Here is a 13,404-nt window from a genome sequence, read left to right as displayed (position 1 = left end):
AGCCTTTCACCATCAGATGCTAGTCCAGTAAAAAAAAAAAGTAGCCAGAACAATTGTCCTGAAGTATTATTTGCTCATAAAATAGGAAAAGGCCATTGGTAGCTACTCACTTATGGTTCTAGATTCAGGTAGGTAGCCGTGTTGGTCTGACACAGTTGAAATATTTTTAAAAATTAAAAAATTGTCTAGTAGCACCTTAGAGCCCAACTAAGTTTGTTCTTGGTGTAAGCTTAGAAAGTGTGCATGCACATGAATTTTTTTATATACAGTGGTGCCTCGCAAGACGAAAAGAATCCGTTCCGCGAGTCTCTACGTCTTGCGGTTTTTTCGTCTTGCGAAGCAAGCCCATTAGTGGATTAGCGTTATTAGAGGCTTAGGGCTTAGCGGATCAGCTGATTAGCGGCTTAGCAGATCAGCTGATAAGCGGCTTAGCGGATCAGCTGTTAAGCGGCTTAGCGGATCAGCTGTTAAGCGGCTTAGCGGATCAGCTGTTAAGCGGCTTAGCGGATCAGCTGTTAAGCGGCTTAGAAAAAGGGGGGGAAAGGGGGGGGAAACCCGCAGGAACTCGCAAGACATTTTCGTCTTGCGAAGCAAGCCCATAGGAAATTCGTTTTGTGAAGCACCTCCAAAACGGAAAACCCTTTCGTCTAGCGGGTTTTCCGTCTTGCGAGGCATTCGTCTTGCGGGGCACCACTGTATATTTATACTCACTTATGCTCACCGAAGACAAGAAAATAATATCCCAGGCTGCATACCTACTAACCCGTTTGTAGCATTAAAAATCCAGCTTTTCTCATTCTGTAATCATCTAAAATGATTCTAAATACTGCCTTCCACAAGGGTGGGTGTGGTTACTTGATATGCATTCTAAAACCCTCCCTTTGATTACGTTATCCATGCCATTTCTTCCCTCAGAACCTCCAAGTGTCCTTATTTTCCAGGGACAGTCCCAGATTCACAGAAGCCGTCCCAGTTTCTGATTTGATCTTGAAATGTCCCACTTTTCCTTAGGACGTCCCTATTTTCATTGGAGAAATGTTGGAGGGTATGGAGTTATCTGATCCCCAAGCTATTTGAAGGCATCCCTGTATAGCTTGGGGATCCCTGTATATATTTTTTAATGTTTTATTATGTTTTTACACAAGTTGGAAGCTGCCCAGAGTGGCTGGGGCAACCCAGTCGAATGGGAGGGGGTATAAATGGTGGAATTATTATGATTATTATTATGATTATGATTATTATTTAGGACATCCCTATTTTCATTGGAGAAATGTTGGAGAGTATGCTCCCTGCACATGCACCAGGTGAATGAAGAAGTGCCCATCCATAATGTCATTAGGGAGGTGCGAATACACCTTCCATTGCTAGGGCAATTGTTTTCAAATGGACACACTGCGGGGTAGTGCAAAATCAATCTGCAACAAACCTTTGTTGTAGAATGAAACCAGTTTCTCAGTAAGCACTTGTCTGGGGTAAGAAATATGCAATAGATCTAGATTGTGTGTGGACTATATAGAAAAAACAAGTGCTCGTTCTCCATTGACTCAAGATTAAAATGTTGTATGTATGCAACTTTAGAGTCCTGAAAGGGCAGTGATGCTTTGTTCCTTTTCCCTAAGGCTTTCTCTGTATTTCTCCATTCAGTATGTCATACCTTTCAGAGCCATACCTGTAGAATGTGATCTGCAGGATCATAAAATAATATTGTTATTAGCAGTGTGTAATAGTTACTAAGGTAAAGGGACCATTAGTCGCGGATGACTCTGGGGTTGCGGCGCTCATCTCACTTTATTGGCCGAGGGAGCCAGCGTACAGCTTCCGGGTCATGTTGCCAGCATGACAGCCGCTTCTGGCGAACCAGAGCAGCGCACAGAAACGGCGTTTACCTTCCCGCCAGAGCGGTACCTATTTATCTACTTTCACTTCATGCTTTCGAACTGCTAGGTTGGCAGGAGCAGGGACCGAGCAACGGGAGTTCACCCCGTCGCAAGGATTCGAACTGCCGACCTTCTGATCGGCAAGCCCTAGGCTCTGTGGTTTAACCCACAGCGCCACCCGCGTCCCATGTAATAGTTATTAGCAGGGTTTAAAGAAACAGAGTGACATCTCCAGGCTGTTCCTGTCAAACAACTGGGGCACTTACAGGAAATGTGGTAACCATTAGGTAACTGGCAAAGTGAACAGAGTGCTGGAAAATTACCAGGGTAATTCAAATGGATGTTGACGTGCTGGGTGGCAACAAGCCCAGGGCACAAATAGTGGAATGACAGGGTGACAACAAAACCAATGTTTATTGGAGGGAAGTTATTTGATGTTCTTTGAGGCAAATCCAAAAGATGTTCCAAAAGGGCCCCTCGGTGCTAAAAGAAGCAGAGATGTAGTGTGTTTACATCACATAATGATAAGTCCATCCTATGTTGCCCACAGTATATAAAGTACAACATTCTAGTGATGACGGAAAAGCTTGTAAGCCAAGTAAGCCAATATAGTTAGATTTAAACCCATACAGTTCCACTGACCTCCAAGGAGATAATTTGCCAATCCTAATTCTGTTACTTTAAGGTAGGCCACAATAATTTCAGTGGGTGTGATCTGCTCGTCATTTTTACTAGACCGCCCATTAGCAAGCAGCTTTGATTGGTACGAATACATGTTAAAAAAGAAGAAGAGGGTGGAAAAATCATAGATGTTCATAGAGAAATTCTCCATTGTGTGCATGGGGAGGGGATTTGAAACTATGGGAGTGGCTTGCCTAAGTCAATTTATTGACTTCATAATAGTTTATATTTGGCCCAGGCACTTCCTGATTTATATCCGAATTGCTTAGCCACTATGTTATGGTGACTATTTTACATGTTTGTTATCTCAAAGATCACACTTATTCAACGACAGCAAGCCAAAATAGCTGTGGTGTTAAACAAGAATTTAACGCATAATCTATAATTTTGCTGGAACATCAAAGTAGTATTACTGTTCCAACAGATTAAATTAATTGAATGTAAGTGTGTTTGTAGCTATAAAACATAATCCTTCATTTCCGGGGAATGCTGATAAAAGTTGTGTAGGCTGAATTTTCCATGTGGTGGGTTTTTCATCCTTTGATCTAAATTAATATGATGGTTAAATGTTTATGTTCCCCACATTAGTAGCAACATGTGGTTGAACTACAGGTAACTTATGTGAACAGGAGCAATCCTACTAACGGAACAGGGGAGAACTGAAGGCAGAAAATCCAAAATATTCAAAGTCCTGCTGAGAGCATGGAAGCAGGATGGAAGGGAGGTCAGAGATTAGTTTTTCCTTTTCCTTTTCTTTGTTTTTCATTGGTTGGGATTCTTGTTTGTTTTCTGATTCTGAGATTTCCCTCCCATTCTTTTCAGTGTTTCAGGACTGATATATTCTCACCACCTCCACCCCATTTGAAAGATGGTGTTGGGGGTGGAAGGTTTTAACAATGTTTTTGGATGGCATGCATATTTGTGGTACGACAAGGTTAAAGCACATAAAGCTTTTAAGCACCATATTGTCAGGAAAGCACTATTTAATGTCTGGATAAGGTATAAAGACTTATCCCAAGGTGGTTGTCACCTGTAATGGGATAAGGGGCTGCTTGTGCGTGAGCGCTAAGACTCTCACAGTTTTGGAGTTAGTTTTAAAACTCTCCCTCTCCGCGCAGCCATCAGTGCATGGCTGCCTTAATCGCTGGCAGAATCCGTCAGTGGGCGTTTCCTGAATTTCTTCCAGCATAAAAGTTCTTTGACAGAAAGTCTCCTCCTTGATTCCCTACGTGACAGCTTTCTGCGCAGAGTAGGCGTTCCAAGGGGAGGTCCTGAGCTCTCCCCACTGGTCTCGCTGGAAGCGTCTCTGAGCCTCACCTCCGACTCTGTCTCCTTCGCCTCCCCTCCTGCTTCCGCGGAAGCTCTCCCTCTCCCCCTGCTGGTTCCCTCCTCAGCATCAGAGGGTCTCCCAGCCTCCGAGAGCCTCTCCACCACCTTAAGCTCCGATGGCAGTTCCCTGACATCCCCCATGGAGGCAAAGGCCTTGAAAAGACTCAATATGGAGGCTAAATGGCCTAAATATTGGGAGATATTAGAACAAGAAGGAGATAAATTGAAATTGCAGAGTTTTGAGAAACTAAAAGACAAAGTGCGAGATTGGCTTCATTATTATCAAATAAGAGAGGCCTATAATGCGGATAGAAAGCTGGGCTTTCAGGTGGAAAAATCAAAACTGGAGACAGAATTGTTAGAACCTAAAACTAACATTCTTTCAATAATGTACAACTTGCTGTTGAAATGGAATACTCAGGATGAAACAGTTAAATCAGCTATGATTAAATGGGCACAGGACATTGGTCATAACATTATGTTTGCTGACTGGGAAAAGTTGTGGACCACCGGCATGAAATTTACGGCATGTAATGCCTTAAGAGAAAATATTATGAAAATGATTTATAGGTGGTACATGACCCCAGTCAAGCTCGCTAAAATTTATCACCTGCCTGATAACAAGTGTTGGAAATGTAAAGAAACTGAGGGTACATTCTTTCACCTTTGGTGGACGTGCCCGAAGATTAAGGCTTTCTGGTAGATGATATATAATGAACTGAAAGAGGTATTTAAATATACCTTCCCTAAGAAACCAGAGGCCTTTCTCTTGGGCATAGTTGGCCAATTGGTGTTAAAGAAAGATAGAACGTTTTTTATGTATGCGACAACAGCAGCAAGAATTCTCATTGCAAAGCACTGGAAGACACAAGATTTGCCCACCCTGGAAGAATGGCAGATGCAAGTAATAGACTACATGGAATTGGCAGAAATGACTGGCAGAATCCGTGACCTGGGAGAAGAAGCGGTGGAAGAGGACTGGAAGAAGTTTAAGAACTATCTGCAGAAACACTGTAAAGTGTATGAATGTTAAATGATGTTGGATATGAATTAATGTGGCATCAGTGATACAGTGTTAAAAAATATGCAAAAAATGTAATAGAAAAAGGGTGGAAAAACAAGGTTATATTATGTCAAAGTAAATAATATGTTAAAGGTGTTTAACTATTAGGAGGAAAGATTGGAGACATAATAGAAGTGATTACAATAATTAGAAATGAGTTTCGAAGGAGGGTAAGGATTTGCTGAATCTGATTGGACAAAGAGGAACACAAAAAAGGGAGGTGTGAGGAGGTCAAGAAAGTAAGCTTTTGTAAGTGTGAGTTCTGAAAACTGGAGTTTTTTTAAAAAAAATTCTTATTTTGTATCTGTTGTTTTTGTTATTACGTGTTACTTTGATGTTTTTTTGTTCTTTGGAAAATAAATAAATATATTTTTTAAAAAAATGAAAGATGGTGTTGGGGCAACGGGAAAGCTTTGGATTCAAGTCTTTCCATAGTCTACCCTCATCTCTCCTGGCTCACCCCTGTTTTGCTGCTACCAATATTGGAGCTCTAATACAGGATTAGCAAGTTAAAGGCTGCAGAGGTTTCTGCAGTGGCTAGTAGAGGCCTTTAGAGGTTGGATCTCCGCTCTGAGGTTGGACTTCCCTCTCCACCCTTGGAGAGACATCCTACAGCCTCTAGGATGCCCTCCTAGGAACTATAGAAACGTTCCCTAATAGTGGCTGTATCAGGAATTCAAATCTATTTACTATTTTCCTGAATGATTATATAAGGGTGATTTTCATATTTCACTCTTACTCTTCCTTCTGCTGTTTTACTATCCTCCATTCTAACTTTTATTTTCCTCTAACTGTAACTGCTCCAAACAAACATTATTTATATTAGTTTTGTACTACAGTAATAGGACATTCATGAGTGGAGGAGGATTTCATTTGACATTGATAGTTAGCTCTTGTGAACTAGCATGCTGAGTAAATGCCACCAGTCACTTAAGAAGTATGAAGGATGTGTAGTCAAGAATTATTTATTGCTGTCCTACCAAGTTGATTTATAAATATTTGAAACAGAAATCCCCTTTCAGATAGCCATTTTATCATCTATTTTTGGCAGAAAAGATGGAAGATTTTGAAAGTTAGCATTACAAAGTAGAATAGCTTGGATTACGTCTCTGCAGCCACAGTCCCGTTTTATTTCTCACCAGTTGTGTTTGGTGGCTGGAAAAAAGTGGACATGGCCTCAGTTGCTCATGCATTGGACTATTGTGGGAAAGGAAACTGTGGGTTAGAAACTATCATTTGTCCATATTGTTGCCGAAAAGATGTGTGTGGAAGCAAAGTGATCAGCTCATATTGCACCCATCCAGCGTCAATCGTACCAGTTTCAAATATGCTTACAGGCTCTACTTAAAAGTTATTGGCCTTTTAAAGACTTGGGTTATCCAAAATTCTGCTTACACACAAAGAAGCCACACCACTTGGGAGCAGGCCATTAAGGAGTGCTGCAAGTTATGTATCCAACTAAAGCTGTTACAAACCTCAAAAGTTTATCAGCTAAGCTAAGGAGAGCAGTTACTTCTCAAATCAGTCTTGGGGACACATCACACATTTTGCTGCATTTATACTAAATGTATTGATAAGATGTCTGAGTTCTACTGAACTTGCTCCCAGGTAAGTGTGTATAGTATTGTAGCCGAAAGCAACTGTTCAGTAAATCCGAAATGTTTCCTAGGAAGCACATTGCATTGCACCGAGTTGAGTTTGCTTCTTAGTCACTATGTTTCAAGCTGACCTGAAAATACATAAACTTTATTTATTTATTTATTTATTTCCCTCTTAATCTTAGTGATTGGAACTAGCCCCTGCAAGAAGGCATTGCAGTCATCTTGCAAAATTGATCAGGCTCATAGTTAGACAAGTCTTCTCCACAGTGTGAAATGGTCTTGGTTGCATGTAGTTATACGAATGTGTATCTGAAAATCTTATTTTGGTACAGAGGGGTGATCACCAGTAAAGGTGGGCCTGTCAGAGTGCAAATATTGCCAGGGCAAGAGAACTACCTTGCAATCTATGCCAATGGAATCCAGTCTCAAGCACTCGCTAGATGGTCATCATCGTTCTCAGTTTCCAGTAAGTGCATGTTCAAGTGTTATTATTTTGCCAAGTGAGTTTGGAAAGTATCAGCATGGAAGAAACTGGCTGGCTCATTATTATTATTTCTGTTGGTTTGATTTTCTATTTTTAAGAGTAGCAAACCACCGTGCTGCTCCTCTTGTGTGATGTGATAAAGAATTTTAGACAAACCTAATGTACAAAATCAGCAGGCATCAAATGATGCCTTGTTGAGTCAAGGTTTTTCCTCCAGGGAGCCTCCTAAATATTTTAGGCTGCCGTGAAAAATATGTGAAGCATATGCAACTGTCAAAACATTGGCTTTTGCTTTGGCTTGAAAAAACTGATGCCAGGAATAATGTACATATTATTCCTGGACAGTTATGCAACGCATAACATGAATAATTACTTCAGAACTACCAAAGCAGTAAGTTCTACTCAATAGGCCGTAGGATGTGAGAGATCTTCATAAATGCACTCATTTACATTTGGTTCCTGATCTTTATTTGAGATGCTGCACTCTGCATGGTCATTCTCAGTCTCGGGGCTTTGGGCTTATTATATTTGCTCATGGGACATTGAAAAGATAATACTTAGTTTACAGAGTCACCAGACTGTAAACTGAGAAACTGGTGCCCTGTTTGCAGTCCAGCCATGTTTCTGATGAAACTAGAAGTTGAAATATTTTAAGTAAATTAACATTCTGTTCTTGTCAGTCACTTGTTTCTCCCTTTCTCTCTCTCTCTCTTTATATATATTAGTTAACATTATTGGCTTCCATCAATAATGACTTACATCAAATAATCATCAATATAAAAACAAAGTAAAAAAAACATTGGGGCATGCATCATCGGTATGATAAAAAGTATTCACAGTATAGGTAACTGGGGAAAATATTCTTGTCATCTGTAGGGTTTTCCATTTTACTTTCTGTCTGCCACTGCTCTGGAGTTAGTTTACTTTAGTATTACGCAATCTCATTTTAGGCTGGAGCATAGGCAGGAAGACTCTTTGCATCTAAATGCCTTAAGCTATTGTACTAGCTCCTAGGAGTCTCCTTCTCAGTGAGATCTAGTGGCTTGAGGTGTTGACTTTTTGCAGTTTCTTTTATTAGGTAAAACTGAGCATGTACAACCTGTTTTACTACAATGTAATTTGACAGCAATGCAGTAAGCTTAATTTATTTTTCAATGTGGTAACAGGACCCCAGAGTGCTGCACTTGAAGCTGTTGGGCGGCCAATTTCAACAGCACGCCCACCCACAGGTAAGATGTTTCTTTCAAAATATGTTCTTACTGATCAGGAATGGCCAAGAAATAAAATATTTTCTATCCTATTATTATCATTCATATATATATATATATATATATATATATAGTGTGTGTGTGTGTGTGTGTGTGAGAGAGAGAGAGAGAGAGAGAGAGAGAGAGAGAGACCGACCCAGAAGCACAGCACGCAGGGAGATTTGTTTGTACAGAAGGATTTTATGAATTTTCCAAGACCAGCAAAAGGTGTTCAGGTAGCAAGCTCATTCCAGGCACATGGAAAAGGAAAATAGCTGTTAGCAAATACCGTATTTTTTGCTCTATAAGACGCACTTTTTCCCTCCTAAAAAGTAAGGGGAAATGTGTGTGCGTTTTATGGAGTGAATGCAGGCTGCGCAGCTAAGCCAGAAGCCAGAACAGTGAGAGGGAGCGCTGCGCAGCGCTCCCTCTTGCTGTTCTAGCTTCTGGCTTATCTGCGTGAAGCCTCTTCAGGGCACAGGGAACCTTCATCCCGCTGCCCTGAGGAGGCTTCTCGTGGCTTTCCCTGGCTTTTGCGGGAGGTGGGGGAAGGGACAGAGGGCAGCCCCTCAGTCCCTTCCCCCACCTCCCGGAAAAGCCTGCAAGAGCCGTGCTCCCTTTAAAGAGCCACACGGAGCGTGTGTGTGGTTCTTGGGGAATTTTCCCCCAGGAGGGAGAAGGGCAGCCCATCAGTAATGGGCTGCCCTTCTCCCTCCTCGGGGAAAAGCCTACAAGCACTGCACACACGCTCCATGCGGCTTGTGAAAGGGAGAGCAGAGCAGAGCCTGGGATGCATACAGGCTCTGCTCAGTGCTCCCTTTAAAGAATATTTTTTTTCATGCACTCCCCCTCTAAAAACTAGGTGCGTCTTATGGAGCGAAAAATACGGTAATTTGTATATTATTATTGGCAAAATGAACATATGTTATCTTATTTATTGGTAATCCCTTTAACGTGTGTAATTTTTATTTTTATTTTTGAGTTTTCAGCATTATACAAAACAAAAGATAAGTCCAGATAACAATCTCTGAAACTTGTTATTATAACAGTTAACAGTGAGTCTATCTCTGTCTATATCAGAGATGGGGAGCCCGTGAGCTGTTGGATGTGGTTGGACTGCAGCTCCAGCCAGCATGGCAAAGTGATTAAGGAAGTCATAGTGCAATGGTATCTGATGGGACACAGGTTTCTTATCCCTGGCCTATATACTCCACACTCTGTGTCTGTGGTCAGCAGCGTATGTTTTTTAAATGATTAAATAATAATGGTGAAATGACTCTTCGAAGTATGTTTTGAATGTCTGTGCTGAAGGGCCTTTCATAGCTCTATTACTAAGAGTACCTACATGTATAGAATTCATGATGTTTCCTACCTTCTAGGTAAACGGCCCAAGAAAACAGTTGAGAAAAAATCTGGGAACAAAGGTAGGTTACCATTTCACCATGTCTGATAAAACAAATCTCTCATGTTAATTTGCCTTTAAGTTAATCTAACTATCTTGGGTGTTCACAGACTGTAAAGCGGATATTGCTTTTCTGATTGATGGAAGCTACAATATTGGGCAGCGTAGATTTAATTTGCAGAAGAACTTTGTTGGGAAAGTAGCGGTGATGCTGGGAATTGGATCTGAAGGACCGCATGTGGGAGTTGTACAAGCCAGGTACTAGAAATATGTCCTATTTGGTACATCGCTCCTTCTTAGGTGCTATAATTTATAACAATGTGATTAGCGTGGGCATGATCTAACTAAAAAAGACATTATTACAGTTATGCATTTTCTGTTATAGTTTGAATCACATTTGAACTGCCTATCAATGCCATCTGTTTCCCTACACGTTAAATATTAAATGGCACCCATGGAGTATATTAGGAGTATATTAACAAGTAAATGAAAATAAATAGTAATAGTATAGAAAGTGATGTGTTGACACCAGTCTAGTGCAGCATTGTGATTACTGTGTTTAGTCCATTAGATCATGGTGATAAACCCACACTTGTATCACTCCCTAGCATTCGGTAGCCAAAGGCACATTTTCTCTGGATGTTCTTGTGTTGCTTTTGGTTATTTGTACAGCAGGTGTGGGGAACATTTGCTTCTCCAGATGCTGCTAAACTACAGTTCCCATAATCTCCAGCAGGTGTGGCCAATGGCCATGGATGATGGAAGTTGTAGTTCAGCAACACATTAAGGGTCAAATGTTCCCCACACCTCCTATATACGCTTGTAGTCATCAATAGATTTAATCTATATATAGGTATATTAGGGTTATTAGGGTTATTAGAACACAAGTGGGAAAGCATAGTTAGCATTATAAGGGGCAGAATAATAGCTATTCAGGGAAGAAAAACAGATATGCATTTGCTAAAGCCCTGCTTCACATTACGCCTCACCCCCTCCTATCTCCCTTTAAGTTTCTTTGATACAACTCACTGTTTTGTGCATCCAGAATACTTTTTTTAAGATGACGTCTGAAGTTCCTACAGTGCCAGATTAGCAGCCAGATATTAAGCACCACAAGACTGTGGATATACAGGGTATGGATGCCCTCCTTACCAACAATTCCCCCAAGCTTGATACACGGTTGGTTTCATTCGGCTTCTGAATAAACTCTTCTTACGTTTGAACATTGGAAACAGAGGAAATGAGAGTGACCACCCACCACAGACATGCCAAAACATGGCTGTTTCTATATTGCGACGATCCAAAGCTTTAAGGTGGTATATTTGCTATTGACAGATCAGTTACTATCACACTTCCAAAGACTGGGAGTAAAGGACAAAAGATCAGTGGTCCAATATAATGGTTTAAAATGCAACAAAAAGCAGCTCTGTTGTTCTTAGGGATTGTAGGAAGCAAGGTGCCTTTTACCATCAGACTATTTGCCCATCTTTCTGCCTAGCATTTCCTACTTCTGAGTGGCAGTAGCTTTTCACAATCTCAAAAAAGGGTCTTTTCCATTACATAGAAACATTGGAAGCTGCCTTATATTGAGTCAGAGCATTGGGCCACCTAGCTCACTGACAGCCAGTTTATGCTGGCTGTCAGTGGCTTTCCAGGGCTTCAGACAAAGGACATTTCCAGGGCTACTTGGAGATGCCAGAGATTAAACCTGGAAACTTCCACAAGCAAGGTGGATGCACTGCGACTGAGCTATGTCCATCTTCTATTACCTGCAACTTGGCCCTTTTTAGTTGGAGATACCAGGGATCAAAGCTGCATGCAAAACGTCTCCCACTGTAGTCCTCACCCCAATTTTAAAAACAATACTTCAGTTTCTTTGGGATTCTTACATCTGGTCTTGTGTAATGGCAAGTTTCCAACGCTGTAACTTTTTTTGGAAATCACTTCTGGGAGAAAGGGGCTATAAATCCTTCCCCCCCCCTCTAAAATTTGAACCATCTGTGAGATTAAGTAGTGGAGATTTTATTTCTGCCACTTCCTTCCTCCCTCCCTCTGTCTCTTTTACTAAAGTATCAGCTCTGCTCTGTCAATCCACATTGATCGTTACTGTGCGAATGTAATCCAAAAACAAATGATTGTTAACAATATATGTAAAAGAAAAAGGACCAAAAACATCTGGAACAATTTACACTGCTTGTTACCAAGCTGATGATGAGTTACCCCATAAACATCTAAGTCACAAAAGGATTATTCAGTTATATTTGTGGGCTGCACTAGCAGCACAAACATTTCATCCAAGAGAATTAGTGTCATCTATGCTCCAAAAATGAGCAATTCTTCTGAAAACTTTAGTAGAGCCAAGAAAAGCTTTTTGTGTTGAGTGGCTGACGGTGATGGAAAAACACATAGAAGAGATTAAGGCCGGCAGAGTTTAAACTGAAAATAGCACTCCTAGATTTAGTTAAATTGTATATCTGACATGCAGCCAATGGATATGGTCACTTTGCTTGTGGTGGGAAAAATACAGAACAAAAAAACCCAGAACAGGTGCTTGGAAACAGTTTATTGAAGTGAGTCCAATGCGTTTTGACTGTAAATCTCTCTTCCGGGGCAGCTGTGAAGACATCCATTTAAACAGTAATTCACAACTAAGCACAAAAATATCTCCCATGGCAATAAAACATGATAATCTGCATCTTATTTTATCTTCATGTTTTTTACAGTTTCTTCTGAAGGACACATATCCAAATGCATTGGGCAAATGAATGCAACAGAACCCCGGGGGGGGGGGGATGAAATCTGCTTTGGAAAGAGAGGATTTAGAGTGGGGACAATTGTGGAGGTGGGGGTGGCGGGCGACAGCGTGTACTTAAGCCTGAGCATACCTGCTTTTTTCCACTCCAATTCATCACATCGCAAGAAGAGAGTAATACGACCACACCCTTCCCCCCTGCAGCAACCCAGCTGCTTTTTCCTGTGAGAGGTTTTATTCACCTGTTTACAAGAGAAAACTTGTGTTTGGAAACCCAAGTGGTAAAAAAAATGTATTGAAGCGTTTGTGTCAGGCAGGCAGAGGGTCAAGCTTTTCTCTCTCTGTTCTTCCCTCCAAATAATCATCTGCTTCCCTCTGTCAACAAAATGCTCTGATCTCCTTCCAGCTCCTGCAAGGTGGGGGTTTGGGGAATCAAGCTGATCATTCAGGCTTTTTGAGAGTGGACCTTAGATATGGTTGCTTCTATTCATAGCTATCAAGTCAAGAAGCTCATGTCCCCAAAGAAGAGATATGCTACGGGTTTTGGTTGTGGGGCAGGGGTTGCTGGAGAGCTAGACACATCAGCTGCCTTTCAAACAAGAAGAAAAGCAGATATAGAAAGAGAAGCTTAAACATGCTGACTTGGAAAAAGGGTTGTTACACAGCCTACACAACTTCCAGCAGCTCAGAACTTCATTCTGTGCAATAAGAATGTGTTTAGTATCCAAACACACCTAAAAATGTAAAAAGAAAAGAAAACAATTATCTATTTTAAATTGTATTTAGAATCTAGATAAAGTTAAATGTGCGGTACAAGTTTATAAAATAAAAAATATGGCATATATGCCTCCATTTTCATAGACCTCAGTGACATTTTCCGCAATGCTGTTGTTTGCTCAGTTGTCTTTGTTTCAATGCTTTAGAAGGAAGACAAGAAGGTCTGTGGTCTACTTCCATCCACTGGTAGA

The 13,404-nt window shown here is 41.0% G+C and overlaps 1 protein-coding gene across 1 annotated transcript in view; it reads left to right on the top strand.

Moving 5' to 3' along the window:
- Positions 1-13,404, top strand: part of COCH (cochlin) — a 36,415-nt gene that overhangs the window by 15,107 nt on the left and 7,904 nt on the right. Inside the window, exons 5-8 of the mRNA XM_079954604.1 lie at positions 6,884-7,017; positions 8,202-8,264; positions 9,662-9,706; positions 9,795-9,942. Of these exons, the coding sequence (XP_079810730.1) occupies positions 6,884-7,017; positions 8,202-8,264; positions 9,662-9,706; positions 9,795-9,942 (390 nt within the window). The remainder of the gene's footprint in view (positions 1-6,883; positions 7,018-8,201; positions 8,265-9,661; positions 9,707-9,794; positions 9,943-13,404) is intronic.

Source organism: Podarcis cretensis, assembly GCF_951804945.1.
Source record: "Podarcis cretensis genome assembly, chromosome: 1".
NCBI lineage: Eukaryota > Metazoa > Chordata > Lepidosauria > Squamata > Lacertidae > Podarcis > Podarcis cretensis.
Note: the sequence above shows the minus strand (reverse complement) of the source record. Positions and strands in the feature narration are given on the sequence as shown.